The sequence below is a fragment of the Schistocerca nitens genome, chromosome 9 (genome assembly GCF_023898315.1).
Source record: "Schistocerca nitens isolate TAMUIC-IGC-003100 chromosome 9, iqSchNite1.1, whole genome shotgun sequence".
NCBI lineage: Eukaryota > Metazoa > Arthropoda > Insecta > Orthoptera > Acrididae > Schistocerca > Schistocerca nitens.
The window spans coordinates 133,490,139-133,513,771 of NC_064622.1; the positions used below are offsets into that span (position 1 = coordinate 133,490,139).

General features: G+C 42.8%; 1 protein-coding gene across 4 annotated transcripts in view; it reads right to left on the reverse strand.

The window, feature by feature from the left end:
- LOC126203913 (ribonuclease P protein subunit p29) overlaps positions 1-23,633 on the reverse strand; it is a 155,734-nt gene that overhangs the window by 52,862 nt on the left and 79,239 nt on the right. For 2 of the 4 annotated variants that reach the window (XM_049938304.1, XM_049938301.1), the window contains one exon: positions 6,874-7,301. The exons of the other annotated variants lie outside the window; for them this stretch is intronic. In XM_049938304.1, coding sequence (XP_049794261.1) covers positions 7,252-7,301 — 50 coding nt within the window. In that variant the 3' untranslated portion in view covers positions 6,874-7,251. Of the gene's footprint in view, positions 1-6,873; positions 7,302-23,633 lie in introns of those variants that run through there. 4 annotated transcript variants of the gene reach the window in all.

The following is a 23,633-nucleotide window of genomic DNA, read 5'->3' on the forward strand; positions in this document are numbered from 1 at the left end:
CAGAAAAACCTCAAAGCACTGAGACAATGTAATTGGTCCTCATGCCTTGAAAGTAACTATGGAAGCTTTGACTGGCGAATCCTGTTTTGGTGTCACAACCGATGGAAGTAACCACAGCAATATAAAAATGTTCCCCATTCTTTTTCGGTATTTTGACTACAATCTTGGTGGTTTAATAACAAAAGCAATTGACCTAAAATCTACCCATAATGAAACATCCGAGACTGTTGAACAGAATATTACAAAAACACTACGTCATTTCCTATTGCTAATAAGTGTGTATCATTTACCGTTGATAGTGCTAACACAAATTTTGGAGGTGTAAATCATAAGGAAGGCAAGAATACATACAGCAGATTAAAAAGACATCTTTGAACAATAAGAATTTAATCAGTGTGAGATGTCCCATTCACATTTTGCATAATGCAATTCAGCATGGTGCTGACAATCTTTCCCTTGATTTGGCATGAGTCATTGTGAAAATTACACTTTTTGAATGGAACAATTACACTCCTTGTGTGAATTTGTCGAGGTAAATTACAAACAAGTCCTGGCTTATGTGGAAACTAGGTGGTTGTCTATTTTCCCAGGCACTGAAACGGTACTGGGAATATAGCCTGCTCTGAAATATTACTTTCTGTCAGAAAGAAAGCCATCAAAGGTTTTATTTCAGTTCTTTGAGAATACATTAAGTGAAACCTACTTATGGCATTTGCATTCATTGATATATGTGTTCAGTTCAAATATTGTACAGCTAGAAAAGGACAACTCTGTGCTTGAAGTGACTGACATTTTAGATTCTGTACATAAAGTGTTTGAGGACCAATTAAATGAAAAATTCATTTGCCTAAACATTCAGCAGAAGCTGGAAATTGTAACAGAAAAGGCTTTGATAAATAAGTTAAACTTTTTCTGGTTGCTTTATCAATCATGCCATGAATATTTAAAATGATGGCTCTGTATGTTTGATGACTTTTTCTGTTTCAAACAGATGTTTCTTAAAAATGTGTTAACTACAGTGACATTGAAGAAAAATGTAAATCTTTTGGAATCACAGATGTAAAACATTTTGACCAATTCTGTAATTTTAGGCAATTTCTGAAAAGAATAGTAATGATCCTTAATTTAATGGGTTAACTTGTAGTGGTGGAAAAAGAAGAAAGAAAGAAAGAAATGGGCCAAGTATTTTTGTGAAAGTTGGTCTGCTGATTGTCGTTCAGAACTGTTAAAATTCGCTAATACTTTATCAGTACATCATGGCATGATGCAAATACAAAAAGAGTATTTTTGCTCATTACTACACAGTGGGCTGGAGATGGGAATAGGTTGAACCTTGAATCTGTTAAAGGTGTGTTGATGGTCTAGTATAATTTAAAAGAACTTTCCTGTGTCTCTTTACAACTATCTGCTAAGCAAGCCCAAACTTCTACAGAAAATTGGATCTTCAGAGAAGTACCAATAAAGGTTAAGGATTGTTATGTCTATTAATTAATTAATTTATTAAATTTGAATTTGTCCTTCTTTTTGAAGCTGTTTGTTCTCTTTTTTATATGTCTGTATCTGCTCCCCCTTGGCATGAGTTGCTGTGCAAACACAGGTTGTATAACGACAATGTGAAGTATAGTGTGCATGTGTTCAACATTTTGTGTGAAAAAAAGGAAGTAAATAAACTGATACATCAATGAAAGCTGGAAGTCAAAATTACTTCATACAATGAAGCATGCACATGAATAATGCTTATGGCACACTTTGACATTTTGTAGAATCACATGGAATAATGTTGTATGTGCCAGGCTGCATCACCTGCTGTAATAGTTAACCTGTTTACAGTCTGAGGGCAGCATTAAACAGTGAGGAGATTAATGCAGTTTTCACACTTCTTGTGTGAACAATGCTCTATGTTACAAGGGTGGTGGCGTGTAGAAGGGTGACACTTACAGCAAGTGGTTTGAAATGTACAAATAACGCTTAGAAAAGTAAAATTCACTTCAGTAATTGGCAGGATATTAAAGGGAAAAGACTTTGTGATGCTTGATTTGAATACAAACCACAAAAAGGTAATGTAGTTCCTACAAAACTGCCTACAACACAGGTGAGAAGCATAATGCTGTTTGGGTTTTGTATAAAGGGGTACGTCTATAGAGTAGCGCGCACACACACAAAAGAGCCAAAGAAACTGGTCCACCTGCCTAATATTGTGTAGGGCCCGCGAGAGCACGCAGTGTGCCGCAACATGAGATGGCATGGACTTGACTAATGTTTGAAGTAGTGCGGAAGGGAATTGACACCATGAATCCTTCAAGGCTGTCCATAAATCTGTAAGAGTATGAGGGGGTGGAGATCTCTTCTCAATTGCACATTGTAAGGCACTGCAGATAAGCTCAATACTGTTCATATCTGGGGAGTCTGGAAGCCAGTGGAAGTGTTTAAACTCAAAAGAGCATTCCTGGAGCCACTCTGTAGCAATTCTGGACATGTAGGGTGTTGCATTGTCCGGCTGGAATTGCCCCAGCCTGTTGGAATGCACAATGGACATGAATAAATTCAGGTGATCAGACGGGATGCTTACATACATGTCACCTGTCAAAAGTCATATTTAGACGTATCAGGGGTCCCATATCGCTCCAACTGCACACACACCCCCGGACATTACAGATCCTCCATCAGCTAGAACGGTCCCCTGCTGACATGCAGGGTCAATGGATTCATGAGCTTGTCTCCATATCCGTACACATCCATCCCCTCGATACAATTTGAAACGAGACTCATCCAACGAGGCGACATGTTTCCAGTCACCAACAGTCCAATGTCGACGTTGATGGGCCCAGGTGAGGTGTAAGGCTTTGTATTGTGCAGTAATCATGGCTACACAAGGGAGCCTTTGGCTCTGAAAGCCCTTATCAATGATGTTCCATTGAATGGTTCACACCTGACACTTGATGGTAGAGACCTGAAATCTGCAACAATTTGCAGAAGGGTTGCACTTCTGTCATGTTGAACAATTCTCCTCAGTTGCCGTTGGTACTGTTCTTACAGGATCTTTCTCCAGCCGTAGCGATGTAGGAGATTTGATGATTTACCAGATTCCTGATATTCACGGTATATTCGTGAAATGGTCGTATGGAAGAATCACCAGTTCATTGCTACCTCAGAGATGCTGTGTCCCATTGCTCATGTGCCAACTATAACACCACGTTCAAACTCACTTAAATCTTGATAATCTGCCATTGTAGCAGCAGTAACTGATCTTATATCTGTGCCAGACACTTGCTGTCTTATATAGGCGTTGCCGACTATAGCACCATATTCTGCCTGTTTTCATATTTCTGTATTTGAATACGCATGGCTATACCAGTTTCTATGGTGCTTCTGTGTACGTCCTGTACAGTGGCACATGTGCCTTCTACAGTACATGGCTCTAACGACGTAAATTATTTACAACTTCTGAAAACACCACAGTAAAAATATGAAACTTGAACAAAATTAACTACAGATATGTAGTTATCACTGATGAAAAAATATAATGCATAACCTGAGCACTGCTATATTATCAAGAGAATGTGAAGTACGATATTCCAATGGAATATTACAGGTACTAATACTGATAATCCAACTGAAGGTTAGGTAGTAATAGTGACTGCTTACACGATTCAGGATCATGTATGCAAATGAAGGAAAGGTAAGACAGACGAGACTTCACGGAGACAAGCTACTTTCAAACACAAAGTCCAGTCAGAAGAAGTGTGTCAAAAACATTGGACATATTCTGCATCACCCAAAGACGAATACAGACCCTTGAACATACACTAAAAGGTGAAATGACAACTCCTACAGATGGCTGAGGAAAATATTTCAATACGCCACATGCCATATCAAATGAGGACAGGGCTCTGTTTCAGGAACACATTTAGAGTTTGCCAACGCAGATGAGCCTTTACAGCAGAAATAAATTGTCAAAAGAATATCTATACCCTGATCTCAACCTCTGCAGAATGTATAAATAGTTTACCAAAAACTTTCCTGATAAATCAATAAGCAAGTCATACTATCAAAGTGCATAGCAAACAATTGTAATTCGTGTTTCGGAAGGCTTAGATCAGATACTTGCAGATGGTGTAATTTGTTGTTTAACAAAATGATTGCATATTCAGACAAAACAGAACTGCACAATATCAAACTTGAGTCAGTTGCATCATGCAAAAGTAGACCAAGCATACAAAGTGATAAACAATATGGAAATGGCTAAAAGGAACAATACACATGTTATGTGTGTTGACCCACAACAGGTTTTACTTTGTCCTACATTGACACATTCCACAGCGTTCTATCGCAGACAGCTGTTACTGTATAATTTTGTGGTTCATGACGTTGGTACTGGAAACATCACAGTAAAGGAGAAGTTCAGCAGAGATAGTTCCTGTCTCTTTAAATTTGTGATGAACAATTACAATACACTTGAAGAAGGTATGGAACGCAAACTCATTGGATGGTGGCTGTGTCAAACGGAACAATAACTGGAGTGTTTTAGTGCTTTATTTCTACTCTCCTCGAAAATGAAAAAGAACACCACGAATTCATCACCCCAGCAGGGGGAAATTTTATTGACACATTCTTTAGGATGTAAAAAACACTCTATCACACAGACAGAGCCATATGCATGTGAGTAACTCACAGTCAACAGAGTGCACACAATGTCAGTGCTAGTACCGTGTATACCCTTCTTTTGTAGCAATGCAGGCTGAAATTCTCCCATGTAGACAATTGTAAAGGTGCTGAATGTAGTCTTACAGAATGGCCTGCCATGCAATTTACACCTGGTGCTTCTGTTGGGCCAGTGTTCGTGCTGGACATGCAGTCCACATAAGATGATATTTCATCCAGTCCCAAACATGCTGAATGGGAGACAGACCTGGGGATTGCATTGGTCAGGGTAGTTGAGATACATGTTCAAGAGTACAAAGGGTGGCCGGGATACATGCGAACACGCATTTTCCTGTTGGAAAAACACATCACCTTGCAGAATGGTAGCATGATGGGTTGGATGATGGTTTGAATGTACCACACACTGTTCAATGTTCCCTTGATGACCACCAGAGGAGTACAGCCAGTGTAGGGTATTGCTCTCCACATCGTGACACTGGGCGTTGGCCCTTTGAGCCTCTGTCATATATACTCCTGATTTTGGCACTCACCTGCATGACGCCACACACGTGTACGACCATCACTGACACCAAGGCAGAAGCGACTCTCGTCACTGAAGACAACACATCTCCATTCTTCGTTCCATAAACGCCTATCGTGACACCACTGGAGGTGGGTTAATGATGTTGTGGCATGAAAGGAACACGCTTTAAAGGTACACAGACCGTAGCCCTGATTCATGGAGATGGTTGCGAATGGTTCTTGCTGATACCCCTGAAGCAACAGTGTCCCTAAGTTGTGAAGTGACAGTGTGGTCCACAATGGCATTTTGTAGGGTGCGACGGTCTTGGCATGCACCTATGTGTCATCACTCTCCAGACCCGGGTTGACAGGCATGTGCACCTTCCACTGACCATTGGTGACAACACTGATGCACTGTGGAGACCTCGCACCCCCATATGTTGCGCAATTCTGCGGTATGTCCACCTGGCCTCCTGTAGGCTCACAATATGCCCTCGCTCTTACTATATGCCCTCGCTCATATGCTCTCATTCAAACTCCACCAATTGCACAAATGGTTCATGTACACACTGTCGCGGCATGCTAACAATGTTGTAGACACCGAAGGAGCTCCGTATGACACATCAAACTGGCTGCCATTGGCTCTGGCAGTGACCAACTGCTGCACAGCTAGCAACAATCCACGGCCGAAAACGAGGTTCCTGGTGTGTATGCAGCGCTGCGTATTTGTTCATCGCATGCACCACCCTCTCATAGTGTACAGTGCAAGTATGATAGGTCTTATTCACTTGTGCCACTGTTTGTTTTTCATTTTGTAGTAGTGTATCTGGTCAACTGCAAGTACTTTACAGATACACATCAGAAGATTTTATGTTCAGGTACTAGTTTCCTACCTTGTGACAGGGACTTCACAATGATCCGAGAAAAGAAACAAAGTGTCAAAAGTTCCTTCAGAATGAAAGCATCCACTGAGTTGGTTTTGAAGAAGCCTCATGGTTTGAAAACTACTGGTGTACTCTGGTTGAAGTTGTGTAATGACAGTCCTCAAGGTGTAAGTGTACGTCATAGTCACAAAGTGCTTTGCTCTTGCGATAGACACTGTATGTTGAACAATGGTTCCCTTCTGGTTTTTGGTTGCTGTACAACGGGGCACTGAAACTTCATAAGGGGAAGAAATGAAATCGACTGGACATGGTTAACGAATGGAGCCAAAATACTGGCATTTTTTTTACAAAAGCTTGCAGTGTGACAACTGAGTTTAATGTACCAGATTTGTCTCTCAACTTTATGACAAACTCATGTTTTATGGCATTCTGGCCCGAACTGTTGGAGTTGGCGGTCATGTGTGCATGAGATGTGCTTGCTTGTGTGAATGCATGGTGTGTGTTTCTCTTTCTCCTTTTCCGATGAAGGCTGAGGTTGAAAGTTTATGTGTAAATGTCTATTAATTGTGCCTGCCTGTGAATTAGAGTGTTATCTTTGCAGTAAGTAGCAATCTGTGTTTTCCTACATTGTTTTATACCTGCCTGGAGTTTCCATTGTTTCATGTTCTAATACTTTTTTTTTAAGACTAAAGTAATCATTTATAATAAATATTATTTTGTATCTCGCTATAATTTTCTTACGTACAAGTTTTGGATTATGGACAATCTTATCATTACCAAAAACACAACCAAGTAGTTTTGACAACCTGTATGCATAAACAATACATTTCTGCTATTACATTTTTATTTTACAATATTTATCTGGAATTAACAGTTTTTGTTAATTTCCTAAAAACTGCAAAATATGTCATACATGATAATTCATGTACATCAAATCACCAGCTTCACAGGTGACATACAGATAACACAAAACCAGGCATCTAATGGAATGATGCAATCAAAATTCGATGACATCACTCTGAGAGACATGTAAAAATTATGCTTCTCTTGGGTAACATTTATAACATTACAACAAACTTGTTATTTTGGAATACACTGCTATTACAATGGAAGTATAAATATATTTAACAGTTGAGAAGAGCAGGAGCATTACATTATTCTATTGGGTTGTGTTCTCTTAAAAAAAGGGTTTCACACCTTTTATTCACAGCACACCACACTGGCCAAGACAAAAGACTGCTGTACAACCAAAATCTGCAACAGGTAACAAGAATTACAATGAAATGCTCCACTTGGTGTGGCACAATGAACTCCTGCACCAGAGGATCTCCCATATACATCATTTAACAATGAATTAGTTTGAGGAAATAACAATATTAGTACATGAAATTTGTCTGGCTTCTGCAACTATTAGTTCTCTCTCTCTCTCTCTCTCTCTTTTTTTTTTTTTGGGGGGGGGGGGTTATGTTGAAGAAAGTTGCAAAAAAGAGAGGGCAAGTCACTTGTATTCCTCACTACATCCTGGAATCTGAGTGACCTACACTTTCCTTTTAATCTTCCCTATTCCCAACCACAACCCCCTTTCAAACAAGGCATCGATAGTCCCAATTGCCAGAATATTCTCATTTTACTTTCATGAGTGTCCAATCATGAATGGACAGTCTGAGTTTCTGCAAAAAAATCTTGGTGGCCATGCTAAAATCCGCTCATCAAAACAGAACCTAGTCTAATGCCATTTAAAGATTATAAGGTTTATAGTTAAATGAAATAACTTTGTTTGCAGATACCTATAAGTATGGCCTATTATTCTCGTCTTTTCTGTTGTTCTGAATATGTAACTGCTCTGTATTATAACATTCTGAAAAGATACTTCCTACACCAGTTTTTTTTAATAGAAACAGGTGACAGAGCTACAATCAGTCTTTCTTTAGGTATCAATGAATAATGTTTCTTAAAGTCAGTCCGCACTGAGTATTAAAAGAGCACAGTTCCATTAATTTGGACACCCATCTTGCTGGCTTATTCCACCCTCCACATCCCCAAAACTTCCTCCACCTTCCATGAACACACTGTTCCAGAACACCCATTCCACAACACTGTTGTCACTTCTACAACGAAACTCAATACTTCCATAAAGACCTCCCCTTTGGCCCAAAACTTAAGTTCAACCATACTGGACTTGTAAGGGACCTCCTTACCTTTACTCATTCTCTGCAGTGGAAACATTTCTTCGCCAACCAAAACACCAAATAGAATCTTATTTACGAGGGTTGACTGAAAAGTAATGCCTCCACCTTCGTAACTCTTCAACAGTTGGCAGCATCGGTATACGGCAGGTACTGGCTTGTTCCACAGCCTCTTCTCTACGGCTCCAGTTGGCAGGAAGCCTTAGCATTGAACAGTTGTGTTGTTAAAGTGTTAAGTATGGAACCGTGCGCAGATGGTCGGTCAATGCAAATTAAGCAACGTGCAGTCACTGAATTCTTGACAGCAGAAGTGTCATCCCAAAGGAGATTCATCAGAGAATTAAAGCAGTTTATGGTGACTGTATTGATGTGAGCACTGTGCATCATTGGGTGAGTAAGTTTAAAAATGTTGAGGCAGGAACATCTGACCTGCGTGACAAACAAAGAGTTGGACGTCTTGTGACAACGACCACCGAGTTTCACAAGGAAAATGTTGCAGATTGATTCAGGATGATCGTCGTATCACTCAGAGAGAAACTGCAAGCACAATCTGCGTTACACAAGAACATGTGGGTCACATTATTGCTTTGCCTGGCTATCTGAAGATCTGTGCACGACTTCTCTCCCTTTGATTATGCCATTTTTGGTCCCCTTCAAAAGGCTGAGGGGCAAACGATTTGCCTCAGATGACGATGTCCAGCTGTATGTGCAGAACTGGTTAACATTGCAGCCCCGGGAATTTTATGAGAGCCATTCACCCCCTTGTATCACAGTGGAACACGTGTCTCAACAGCTGGGGTCAATACTTCTAACATACAGGTGCTGGTTTCTGTAACTATGCCTCTGGCTCGTTTCTTTTTGAACACCCCTTGTTTATTGCCCCTACATAATGCAAAATGTTTACAAAAATACTTTCATTCAAAAATCCTTTTCACCACTCCATCTGTAGAGACCTTGTTTGATGGGACACAAAATCCAATTTTTCTTTCCTTCCTTCTTCTTGTCCTTCCAACGAAGAAATCCAACAGGCCATCATGTAAGTCTACAATGTCATTAGTCACATCTGAACCCGCTGAATAGTTGAGGTGCTTAGTCCTGTACAAAACTTCAGAGCTATAAAGTAAACAATTTAATTCACCCAAGGACTTTACATTATTAGGAAGATTTTACATTAATTTTTTATTATAACATAAGATTTATATGTTTGTGGTATTGTAAACAAACATGGTTTTTGTTATTTGTTACTGATTGTAATAGTAGTAGTGGTAGTAGTAGTAGTAGTAGTAGAGGGGTTTTTGGGCGCACGACAGCAAGGTCTTCAGCGCCCGTTCAGTAACATAGGGAGACGGGTGTCAAGAAAAATCCCAGAACAGGAATATAAAACGGAACATAAAACACGGGTAACAATCATTGGAAAATATGTGCTCACCCACACCGAAGCGTGAGATGAAGCAGGGTGTCAGCAGTAAAACATGGACAACACAGGAAGTAAATGATAGAGGGAGCTAAAACAATGTAGCAGATGGAAGTGGCTGGCTGACCACAAGGAAAAAAGGGGAGGAGTCAGCCACTCTGCAATACACTAAAACCTCCAGCCTAAAAGTTTAGGCCAGAGTCCAGACACATCACAAAACTTAAAAACCCTAGACACACTCGTCTCATCATTAGCTAAAACAGAAGGCAGATCCCCATCAACTTGTGCTTCTGCCCTTGCATCACGGTATAAAATGCAGTCTGTTAAAATGTGCCGGACAGAGATGTGCACACCACAAGCATCACAAAACGGAGGATCCTCCCGCCGTAATAAAAAGCTATGTGTGAGAGGACAGTGCCCGATCCGAAGACGTGTGAGGGCCACCTCTTCCCGCCTGAGCAACCGGCAGGAGGAACGCCACGGCCGAGTGGTTGACTTTACCAACCGCAGTTTATTGGCTGTCACCGCCAGCCATTCATCCTCCCACAACTCCATGCACTTCCTGTGGAGTGCAGCAATGACTGACTGCAAGGGGATAGGACACTGGTCCACATCCTGCTCTCTGCAGGCCTCCTTGGCAGCCCGATCGGCCTGTTCATTGCCCCATATCCCAACATGACCAGGCACCCAGCAGAAGGATACCTCTTTACCCCACCGTTGGAGCAAGTACAGTTGGTCATATATCAGCTGGACCATCTCCTCAGTCGGGTATAGGTTCTGCAGTGATTGTAAGGCACTAAGAGAATCGGAGCAGAGAAGAAATCGATCGCCCCAAACACGATGCATCTGCTCCAGTGCCTTCAGGATCGCGTGGAGCTCCGCTGCGAAAACGGTATATTCAGCAGGGAGGCGAATCCGGGTAACATGATCAGGGAACATCACAGAACAGCCAAGGAAATTCTCCTGTTTGGAGCCATCAGTGTAAACGACAGTGAAACCATGATGCACATCTAAAATGTTAAAAAAACAGTGACCGGAATGTAAAATCTGGCGTGCCATCTTTCTTAAAACGAGTCAAATCTAAAATAAGTTTGGGTCTCCGGAGGAGCCAAGGTGGAGATCTGCTCCAACCGCGACGTAAAACACGAAGACCAGCCATAGACATCGCATCGCAGCGAGGCAATCCTGTGCGCAAATCCCATAGGGCTGCGTTGCATGTTGCCGGTTATGAAATAACCGTGCCACAGGAGGCTGAGCAACGGTATGGTATGCAGGTGTGTATGGTGTCGACAAAGTTTTATACGCCTGGCGTACCGTAAGTAGCCGTCGCCGCATATGAAATGGCGGTTCACCTGCCTCTGCACAGAGGCTTGGTATGGGGCTAGTTCGGAATGCCCCAGTGGCCAACCGAAGCCCTTCATGGTGCACAATGCCCAACATCTTTAAGTAAGAAGGCCTCGCAGACCCATACACCGTGCACCCATAATCGAGCCGAGATCACACAAACACCCTGTAAAACTGGAGCAGACAAGTCCTGTGGCAAAGACATTTTAAAATACTTAAAGCCTGAAGCAACCGCCATTTCAGGTCTTTAAGATGAGGTAACCACGTGAGCCTCGAGTCAAAAATGACCCCCGGAAATCTCACCGTGTCTGTAAAAGTAAGAATAGTGTCCCTCAACCGCAACTCAGGAAAGGTTAAAATCGAACGAGAACTGTTAAAAAGAACGCATACAGATTTCTCGGTGGAAAACTTAAAACCACTCTTCTGCGCCCATTCATCCAAATGCCTAATCGTAAGTTGCAACTGACGAGTTGTCGTTGCAAGGCTTGAAGAAGAGCAAAACAAAGAGAAATCATCCACAAACAAAGAACACTGGACAGGACTTTTCACTATGGACGTAATGCTATTAATAGCGATGGCAAAGAGAGTCACACTTAAAACGCTACCCTGAGGGACACCATTCTCCTGCTCAAAGCGATCAGACAGGACGTCACCAATTCGGTATCTAAAATATCGTGGCGAGAGGAAAGACTGAATAACAAGAGGAAGACAACCACGAAAACCCCATTCGTGAAGCTGCTCCAGGATGAGACGCCTCCAAGTGGTATCATAGGCCCTCTCGATGTCGAAAAATACACCTAGAAGGTGATGACGGCGTAGGAAAGCTTGTTCTATAGCCGCCTCCAGGAGGGCAAGGTTATCGAAGGTGGAACGAAACCTCCTGAACCCACACTGAAAGCGACTAAGGAGTTGCCGGGATTCTAACATCCAGACAAGGCGGTGGTTGACCATCTGCTCCAAGGTCTTCCCTATGCAACTAGTGAGGGCAACACTATGGTAGCTACTTGGGCTCATGCGGTCTTTCACAGGTTTTAAAAAAGGGATTAAAACTGCCTCACGCCACGCGTCAGGAAAGTGACCCAACGCCAAAATGGCATTAAAAAGTGCGAGGAGGATTTCTCTGTTGCGCATTGTGAGGTGCCATAGCATACTGTGATGGATCCTGTTGTGACCAGGGGATGTGTCACGAGCTCCAGACAATGCAGAATCCAGCTCCCACATAGAAAATGGGCAGTTGTAAACTTCATGAGAGCTGGACTGGAAGTTCAGACTACATCTCTCAGCAACCGCTCTATGGCGCTGGAAACCTGGATCCTGACTGGTTGTTGCAGTAACTGTGGCAAAATACGCTGCCATAGTCTGGGCAATGTCTCGCGGATCTGTGTGGAGAGTGCCGTTATTCATTACAGCAGATATGGGGCTCCTCCCTCCTCTGCCAGAAATTCTCCTGATGGTCTCCCACACAATGGAACTTTTGGTGGAACGATTAATGGTGTTCAGGAACTTTTGCCACGACCTCTTCTTGCTCTCACGAATAATGCGGCGACATCTTGCTCTCGCCACCCGAAAGGCTGCAAGATTCTCAGCAGTCGGCCGACACTTGAACCGACGCAGAGCCGCACGCCTGGTCCTGATTGCAGAGCGGCATTCGGCACTCCACCAAGGCACAGGTGGCCTCTTCCGGTGGCCTGTGGACTGTGGAATGGATGCTGCAGCGGCGTGGAGGACTGTTTTGGTAATATGATCCACCCACACCTCAACATTCGCACAGTGTTCGAATTGGGCCAACTGGCTATAATATGTCCAGTCAGCTCCACTGAGAACCCATCGTGGTGGTCTCCTTTCGGGGCCCACGCCATCTGGCAGGTGAATCCAGATTGGGAAATGATCACTGCCATGCAAGTCAGCGACCACTTCCCAGTGAGCACTGGCGGCAAGAGCTGGAGAGCAAAGCGAGAGATCAATGGCAGAGAACGACCCAGTCGCCGTGTAGAAATGAGTACTCTGTCCTCCATTGAGCAAGGAGGCACAGGATGACAGGAGAAGCCTCTCAATTGCTCTACCCCTGGGGCAGGTAATTGCAGAGCCCCAAAGCATATTGTGGGCATTAAAATCACCACAAATAATGAATGGCTGGGGCAGCTGTGTAAGGAGGTCAGTGAGGGGGCCACTTCATCAAGAGCATCATGTGGGGGCAAGTAAAGTGAACATACAGTCAATGGATGACGCACGTGCATGGACACAGTGACGGCCTGTAAAGTCATCGTAAGTGAGAGAGGCGAGGAGTGGTAGTCCGTCCTGACGAAAATACCTACACCTCCTCTAGCTCTCTCTCCACGCAGGTCGGCCTTTTTGTGGAGTGTATAGCCTCGTATCTCAGGGGAGTATGATGGATGGAAATACGTCTCCTGGAGACAGAGACACAGTGGTCTACCCTGAGAGAGTAGACGAAGTTCCTCCACATGCGTCCTGAACCCTTGCAAGTTCCACTGAAGTATGGGAGCCATCTATGTTGGGGGTAGCACCTTCATCCTGTCTCTCCGACGGGGCGGGGAGACCGCAGCAGGTGGAGGGGCAGGTGTGGGACGAGATGATTGCCCCACACATACATCGTACTCCATCAACTCTGGGGAAGAGTCAGATGAAGCCTCACGTAAAACAACATCCGCATGGTCAGATGGTTTACCACGGGATTTGACCCGCTGTTGCTGCTGTACAGTAGCTTTCTGTGGTTTGGTGGACTTTGGGGGAGCTGATGTGGGAGTGGTAATTGGCGCACTGGGCTTGGGAACAGCCTCAGCTGTTGGAGGCGCCAGGGGCTGGCCCAAGTTCGCCACTGTACCTTTGTCTGCCGTTCGAGTAGGGGCTACTGGCTCTGAAACACTGGTTGCGTTGCAAGTGCACTGACAGCTGCAGGTGTTATTGCCAACACTCACCACCTCAGTCTGCGTTGAGGCATTGACTTTTGGAGTAGGCTTCTGAACCAGGGATGCAAAAGACATAGCAAATGTGGGAGGTTGCATCGACTTATAGATCTTCTTGGCCTCACCATAGGGGATACGCTTGGTTGTTTTTATTTCCTGGACCTTGCGTTCCTCTAAAAATATTCGGCAGTCCCTACTCCAAACAGGGTGGTTCCCAGAGCAATTAATACATTTAGCCGGAGACGAGCAACCAACTCCTTCATGAGCAGGCTGACCACAGTTTCCACAAGTCGCTTCGCCTTTACAGCCTAAGGTGGTATGCCCAAAACGCTGGCATTTAAAACAGCGCATTGGGGTCGGGAAATAAGACCTCACACTAAGGCGAAGGAAGCCAGCTTTAACATGTTCAGGAAGTTTTGTGCTACTGAAGGTCAGAATAAAGGAGTCGGACTTGACAAGAGTGCCATCAACCCTCTTCATGATGTGTTGGACATCAACGATACCTTCCGGAGCCCACTCACGTTGCAGTTCTTCCTTGGGAATGTCAACTAGATCCCGGCATGTCACAACACCTTTGCTGTAGTTCAAGGTGCTGTGCAGTTCAGTGTCTATGGCATACTCTCCAAGGCATTTACCAGATTGGAGGTTAGTTGCTTGCTGGGAAGTGGAAGTTTACACTAGCAAGGTCCCATTACGTAAGTGCTTCACCGATTTTAAGGAGCCACAGATTCCCTCCAATCCCTTTTGTATATAGAAGGGCCAAACCTTCTCAAAACTACCCTCCTTCCGTTTCACAATGAGAAACACATTCGGATTACCAGAATGCATTCTGTTACCTAAGACTGGACTTGTCAAACAACTGCCGGAGTCAGGGGGACTGACTGCATGGGCCCTCTTAAGAGACTGGGTGTTAGAACCTTCCAGCGGCCCACCCTTTCCGCTGGGAGGAAGAAAAGAGGATTTCGAAGGATCCATCTCGGTCCCACGAGCAGCTAGGGAACTACAAGTCCCCCTAGACAGAGCCCCGCGTGCCTAGGTAAGCCTTATACAACTGAGGTGCGGCAGGTTCCCCAGAGGTTGCCCGCTAACGACTGTTCCACCTCAACAGCCATGCATCTCATCAGCGTACAACACACCTTGAGATTGAGGGTTGTTTATAGAGGTTTATTCCATCCTCGCGATCCAGGCGGTCAAGCCAAGATCCCCACTCCCTGAGACACACAACATTCCACCACTGCGCCATATGGTGGTCGTTGAAGTATGCTCAGAGCTTACGGTGACAGAGGACTGACGGCGCTTACCAGTCCCCAGCTCAGGAACCCCGGGGTCGCCAAGCCAGTACCCAGCAAACGAATGCTGAGCCCCTCGACTGTAATAAGTGAGATCAAAACTTCATTTTCAAACTCAGGATTTGTCAACAAGCAAAATCTTATACTGTGGTCGAACACAAATCCACAGAGGCTTTTTTAATCATTAGGCCACTGTGTCAAATCATAGTATGGTATTTTGTATTATTGTTTATCCTACTATAGTTGTTTTTATGGTCTAAAACAAAACAAACAAACTGTTTACCTTATCTATATTTTGTGGAGTATGATATGAATGTACTGTTTCTGTGAGTCACAGCCTCATAATTACCAGTCATTTGATATCCACTGTTGAATAAAGGCTCCCTGTGCACTTTTCCTTGCATCAGTCACCAGCTATTCATCTCTGTGTTGCTCCTGCATAGGTTTCAATGTCATCTGTGCACCTTCCATTAGGTAATCATCTCAGTCTTTTGTTATATTTGGGAATTTAGAAAAGAACGTTAGTCCATCTGCTATCTGCTCGCTTTGCAACTGTTCTCCTCCATAGCTGAGTGCTTAGCAGAATGCCTTACAATAGGCCCAGTTTCAATCCCTGGCCAGGTCAGAGATTTTATCAACTCAGGGACTGAGTGTTGTGCTATCTTCATTATTGTTTCATCCTTATTGAGGTGCAAGTCGCAGGAGTGGCATCAACTAAAAGGATTTGTACCAGGCGAATGGTCTACTCAATGGGAGGCCCTAGCCACCTGCACGTTTCAGTTCATTTACTTCACTCCTCCTCTGATCCACCTCCATTTCATTTTCCTGATTCCTTTATTTGGTTTTTCTATTTCTTCTAATAATTCCCGACATGAATCTCTCCATTACTCACTGAACAGAAAAGTTTCTGAATGGTTTTTGCATTAGTAGTTCATTTCTTGGTGTCAGAAATGAAAACTGTTAGTGCACACATTTTAAACTCTTTTTTTTTTTTTTAGACATAATGGAATCTTAATTTTTGGAAACTTATTTAGTTAACTAATTTTCGAAACCTTATTTAGTTTACCAAAGTACTCCAGCCTATTTTTTACGCCTATGTTTCTTTTTGTTCAGTCAAATTGTTGTTTTCAACTGCCTTATGTACAAAAACTCATCAATTGCCTCCGTGACTTCATAGTTAATAAGGCCTATTTTCTTCTTGATGTGCCAATTATTCATTTATTGTTGTTATTGATTTTCTAGTGTCCTATCAAACTTTTTCTATTAATTTCTTCTACTTGTTGTTGAAGTTCCTCTACACTGGTGAAAATGGTTTAGATATGTTCCATTGTCACACATTGCTTCTTCTTCTACCAGTTTAGAATTTCTCAATGTACTGATGAAGAGAATTCCTTGAAATATACATTCTTCTTTATATTAACGTAGATTGAATTAGTGCCTTGTTTCTCAAGATCTATTATAGAAGTTTAGCTGAGTCATCTAAGGCTATCTCAAAACGTATTAATGTCAGTTGTAGCAGCAATTCACTGTAATAGCTTCAGTCAGTTATGTTATATCTACTTCAAAACCAGCTCACTTCTTTTTATAATGTAATGTTTGGTTTATGTGGTTTGGTGGTAATTTTAGTGTCCATTTCTTGTGAAATAATTCTTCAGTTTTTGAGGAACTTTCTTTCTATGCAGACAGCGTGTAAATAATTTTGAAGGTTCCTTCTCTTCCTTCATATTGCAAAAACACACTAACACGAAAATTGAAAAAACGAAAGTACAAAAAACGCACCACGAAGGAATTACAGACATGGAACGGAAATCTTTAGATGTGATGTACATGTACAGACAAACAAGTGATTACAATTTCAGAAAAACTGGATGATTTATTCAGGAGAGAGAGCTTTATAAATTGAGCAAGCCAATAATACATTGGTTCATCTCCGGCCCATAGGCAAGCAGTTATTCAGCTTGGAATTGATTAATAGAGTTGTTGGATGTCCTCTTGAGGGATATTGTGCCAGATTCTGTCTATTTAGCATGTTGGATCATCAAAATCTCAAGCAGGTTGGAGGGCCCTGCCCATAATGCTACAAACATTCTCAATTGGGGAGTGATCTGGCAAACTTGCAAGTCAAGGTAGGGTTTGACAAGCGTGAAGACAAGCAGCAGAAACTTGCCATGTGTGGGCAGGCATTGTCTTGCTGAAATGTGAGCCCACGATGGCTTGCCTGAAGGGCAACAAAATGGGGCGTAGATTATCGTCAGTGTACCACTGTGCTGTGGTGCGATGGTGACTAAATGGGTCCTGCTATGAAATGAAATAGCACCCCTGGTTGTCGGACCTTATGGTGGGCAACACTATACCAACCAGTCTGTCCCCCACTGTTAGGCCCACTTTTCATAGCAGGGCCGCTTTGGTTGTCATCAATGGCACTCCAACAGCACTGCAGTATGTCAATGATATTCTGTGCCCCATTTTGTTGCCCTTCATGGCAAGCCATCCAGAGCTTGCATTTCAGCAAGATAATGCTCATCTGCAAACGGTTGCTTGCCAAATGCTATCTGGACCAGCAAGGTCACCGAATCTCTCTCCAATTGCAAACTGGCAAGGTCCTGGTATTGTTGGCACGTTTCAGTTCAATTAAACCTGCTTACTACCCAATTAATGAGAATGCAAATTTCCTACTAGATCATATGTAAGAGAATTGAGTGACAGACATGAAGAGGTTCCCCCCCCCCCCCCCCCCCCCCAGAATGTATTATCTAGAAGAATGAAATTATAGTTTGGGCTTTGGGATTCATGGGCTTGTAAGCATATGGTTACTACCTTCCAGCTAGAGCCCTTGGACACCCTTTATAATGGCTCATCCTTTGGCATCCTTGGAGCCCATAGTATTACTTTTGTGCTTGTTGCTATCCTCCCAATCAATATATGACTGCAATATCAAAAACTAAGTTCCGGACATATTCCCTAAGAAGTTGCTCACTGTCTTCACATTTGGTAATTGAGCTGGTCATTGATCAGGACTACTGCAACCAGTCTCTCATTGCCCTAACTTATACGTAGCTGTATTATCATGCGCAGACAGCACTGTGTATTCCGTCATATCGGTAAAACCTGAGCACGTAGATGATTATCATTTTTATCGTCATCAGCTGCACGTCTTGCATCATGGTTGAGAAATTAATGTTCAAATCATGGTTGAGAAATTAATGATCAAAAATACATGTAGTAGAAATCTAGGGTAATCTTTTTTTTTGGAAGTTAGAGTGAAAGTGGTCATTGGAACCATGGGCCAACAACATTTTTGTCATATATGTATGTGCCATTTGTCATGAATGTTGGCTTGACCAGCCTTGATTGTTGCATGTTCCTCTATGTCTAACACAACTGATTTTTGTCAGTGTCACACTGTGAGAGAGGGCATATGTGTAATGTCTGTTCATCAATTTGTATGGTATGCTCACTGGGTACTACCATCTGCTGGGAATCCCACAACACTAAGTTACTTTTTCTGGAAAGAATATTAGGTTTATACATAGATCACGTAAACAATCCACAAATGTAGGAGATGTATTATTTGACTGCCCACATCTCGTGGTCGTGCGGTAGCATTCTCGCTTCCCACGCCCGGGTTCGATTCCCGGCGGGGTCAGGGATTTTCTCTGCCTTGTGATGGCTGGGTGTTGTGTGTTGTCCTTAGGTTAATTAGGTTTAAGTAGTTCTAAGTTCTAGGGGACTGATGACCATAGATGTTAAGTCCCATAGTGCTCAGAGCCATTTGAACCATTTTATTATTTGATTGTAATACATTTGTTTTCAGATGTAACTAACCGTGAAAAAGTTCAGGCTGTGTGCTAGACTGGAACTCAAACCAAGATAATGTTGATACACATGCATGTTCTATAAAGTGCACCATTTAACATTTAAATATGCCTCATAAACGTGACTCAAAATGTCTTTCAAGCTGTCTCCCCACACCGTCCATAATCCATAAAGGTATCTCCAGAAAGCAGAAGGGAGACACACACACACACACACACACACACACACACACACACACACACACACTCTCTCTCTCTCTCTCTCCGGAGAAGAAGCTAATAGTTCTGAAAGATTGGACAGTTTTTTGTGCTTTGTGTGCTTATCACCAATACATAGAATTTCACCTGCTGTAGGTAGCAGTTAGTATTAGCTAACCATTCATAACATTATTGAGCTTCTGTGCCTTGAACGATGCTGTTTTCTCTTGTCCCATAGATGAACTGATGGGTGCTTAGACTATTTTTAAACAACTGAAAAAAACAGTGTCAACATTAGATTTCATTTAGTGCTCAACAATAATGGAAATACCTCGGCGGAAAAGTAAATAAAATTAGGGAAAGACAACCACTAGCCTACTGCTGACTGACGTGTAACTCATAGACACATGTAGCAGAACACAATATTCACTAGATTTTGGGGTATCTCTCTTCTTCTAGCATACAGTACACACATTCACACACATAATCACACAGACACACAAACACACACTACCACAGCCGTAATGACACAGATTAATTATTGAGAGTAGTTGCCTGGGCTGATGGATGTGGGGACGGAGTTGAGAAGGATGCACAAGGCAAGGAGGGGTAACACAATAGTTTGAGACAACAGCAGGAAAGACAGATGACTCAGTGGGTGCACAACAAAATGAAAGGAGTTCTGAGGGGGTAGAGTATATAAGAAATATAAAGAAGGGGGGAAAGGGGGGAGGAGGGAGGGAGGGAGGGAGAGAGAGAGAGAGAGAGAGAGAGAGAGAGAGAGAGAGAGAGAGAGAGAGAGTATCCATATGGCACACATAGTAAAGCAGCTACTGAAGTCACTTTTGTTGTTGTGTACAGCAGGTTTGACAACTTGATGAACAAGTTTCTGGTTTGTCACAGTTTTGCACTGACCATTCCTTTGAGTAGCCTGTTTGTTAGTTGTCATGTCCACATATAATTCTGTGCAGTAATTGCAGAATATCCTACATATAACACGGGTGCTTTCACATGTGCCTCTGCCTTTTATTGGGCAGGAAGTGCCTGTGACTGGACTGCATTGTTGGTAGATGGCTGTATGAGACAGGTCTTGCACCTGGGTCATCCACAAGGGAATTACCCATGGGGTTCGGGACTGGAATAGGATGGCAAGGATATTCTGTACGTTGAATGTGTGGTCGAACACTACTTTGGATGATGTTGGTAAGATTCCCCTCACCTCAGAGCATGCCACGAGGTAGTCGAAACCCTGGTGGGGGTGTAGTTGAGCTTTCAAAGGCCAGGGTTATATTTTGTAATCAGAGGAGTGTCGGTCAGTGGCTGGTTAACACATTTTCTAGTACCAGAGGAGAAGGTCGCACAAAAGGTCTGCATATGTGTGAGCTGTGTAGGATATTGTATGTCAGTAAACATTCTGGTAATGTTATCGGTATGTTTCAACAACCCCTGCCTACCACTGCAGATGTTGCATCCACACATGGCACTGCTGTAACAAGAGACTTTTTGCAAGGAACAAGTGATAGCTGTCAAAGTGGAGGTATCGTTTGTGGTTGGTGCACTTGATATTTATGGAGCCATCTGAGAGGTTGACATCTAGGAAGGTGTCTGTTTGAGTTGAGTGGAGCCATGTGAAGTGGATTTGGGAGTAGTTGTTGAATATATGGGGAAAGAGCAAATATTGTCCTTACCATGAGTTTAGATTATGAAAAATCATCAATGAATCTGAACCAGACAAGGGGTTTTGTTTCTGACTGGATAGGATGGATTCATCCAGCTGACCCATAAATAAGTTGAAATAGGATGGTGTCATGTGAATACTCATGGCAGTACCACAGACTTGTTTATACATATGGCCTTCAAAGTGAAATAATTGTGTGTCAGGATGTGCCTGACCCAGAGGATTAAGAAAGAGGTGGTGGGGAATGCTGAGAAAGGTAGTGTGGGAATGCTGGTGTACAAGCATGTCGTATCCACAGTGACCAACAAGGAGTTTAGTGGTAATGTGATAGGATCTATGAAGGAAGTGAGCAACATCTTGGATGTAGGGTGGGAGGTTACAGACAGTGGTTTGGAGGTGTTGGTCAACAAAGGCAGTAGTCCATGGGGTAAAGTTTATGGAGGTTGGGAAGTTGGCAAAAGGTAGAAGTGTAGGGAATTGCTGGTGTTAGGACGGGAGGGATATGGATTTACAAGTCAGGTTTTGGGATGCCAAAAACTGTCTGCAGAAAGGATATGGTCTGGATCGGTTTTCAGGTTAAAGATAGTTGTGTGTCGCATAGGAGTGGCATTCGACTCACTGGGCAGCGATTTAGAGAAGGAAGGTGAGGCCTGGATAGAAATGTGGAATTCTTGAAAGATTACCAGGGAATGACAGGGGGGATGTGAAACAGCAGTGTCACAGTACTTATTGTTTATATAAAGAAATTGATGCATTTTTGATTTTTATAAAAATTACACAAGGTTATTCTGTGTATTAAGTTGTGACCGGGAATGCAAAATTTATTTATGCGTATTTACAAGTATGAACACACCTGATAAGAGGTCAATAATGTGTACAAACACATATATCTACATAATTATTTATGATACTATGATCATGGGTGATGAATGACCATGCTGCTGTAGATTATTTAATAGTTTGGAGCTGGTGGGTGGAGAATTTCAATGAATTGCAGTTTCACTGGGGCTAATGCAGTGGAACAGAGGAAGGGGTTCCTAGTGATGTTCTTCCTTGGATATGTAGGTCACGTGTTAAAGACAGGAAAATCACAGTACAAGAGGTGAAGATTTCCACACTTCAGGCAAAGGCTGAGGCCATGAAAACTGATTTAGAGATGGTGGAGGCAGGGTAAAGGGCGGCAGGGGGGGGGGGAGGTAACGGGAAAGGGGAGGGGGGGGGGGGGAGAGAAGGAACAGTTTGGACAGTTCTAATACTGTTGAGATAAAGAACAGATACAGCCTGTTATGAATTGAAGGGGAGAAGTCTCATTCAGCTTTCTAAAAAAGTAGGACACAGCAGATAATAAATAAGAATTTAAGAGACAGTTTGAAAATTAAATTAAGTCAGCTAGATAGCAGTCTTGGGAGAGGGAATAGGCTAACAGCTGCTGGAAAAACTAGGTTCAGGGTGTAATGGATCTGGGAGATGTGCTACTTTCTACCGGATTTGTTGATACCAAATCTAATGAGGGAGGTTGTAAATATTTTCTTATATTTTTGTCAGAATATTTTTTGTGAATTGTAATTTGCCTTATTTTATGCTAATTTGCTTATATGTTCGAGAGTGACAGCATATTGATTAATATTAGTAGATGTGACGAATAATATCAAAGAGACTGGTTACAAGTGGAAGCTTGTGTGTTGTGTGAAATGTCTTTGACACTGGAGCCGTCTTTGACCATAGTCAGTCGGCAGTGAACACTCGGTGTGTGACTGTGGAACAATGTACAGGTCCCTGTTATAATAATTTGCAAGTGACCAGCTAAAATGAGTTATTCTACTACTTTTTTTATATAAACATCAAGAAGGAAGCACATTCGGAAAAATGGTATTTGAAGCACCAAAACTAAGGCAAACGCACTGAACCAGGACATTTCCGCAGCCGACGAAACAGCATTATGGAATCATACTTTCACTAGACGACTGAAGCGAACACAAAAAAAAGGCAAGTATCATCTTATAAACATCCACGGAAAAGTGAGTACTGTCACGAAATATGCTAAATTCAAGTATATAAAAATAGTGAGCATATTTAAAGGGTACCATGCCACAAGTATCATACAACCTAGTGCTAGCCTTGATCAGATAGTACAAGGACATTGAGACACTGACTGTGGATTTGAATGAAGAGAATTAGGTACTGATAGTTGAGGGTGCAAGCAACAGTCTGGAAAGGACAGAGAATACAGTATGAGGAGGGACCTGGAGAAGCTAGGTGCAAGAACATTATACACACTGTGGGCTTAGTTAAGTTTCTGCTGTGGCACAATCTACCCTGTATGAACAAATCCACCTGGCAGGTTAACCAGGAACTGGTGGTGTTATTACTGAGATAGGGAAGGGCTTACATTGGTTCTGTGCCAGTTCCTGCAGTAAGTGACAAGGATTCACAAGACTCGGCCTACACTTTGTAGCAGCGGAAAGAAAAATTTGCTGAACTGACAAGCTGAAAATACAGGAAAAGGGTTCAGGGTGGGGAGAGAGATCATAAACAAGGACAGAATTGCTGAGATTACAGGTCTGAGAGGAAACATTTTTTTCCCCTCTAAATACCTTATTCAGACGGGCTGCTTTAAAGGACTGCTCGACTATTGTGTTGTTGTTGTTGTTGTTATCTCCAGTTCAAAGTCTGGTACGTGGCAGCTCTCCATGCTAGTATATCCTGTACAAGCCTCTTAATCTCTGCAACCTACGCCC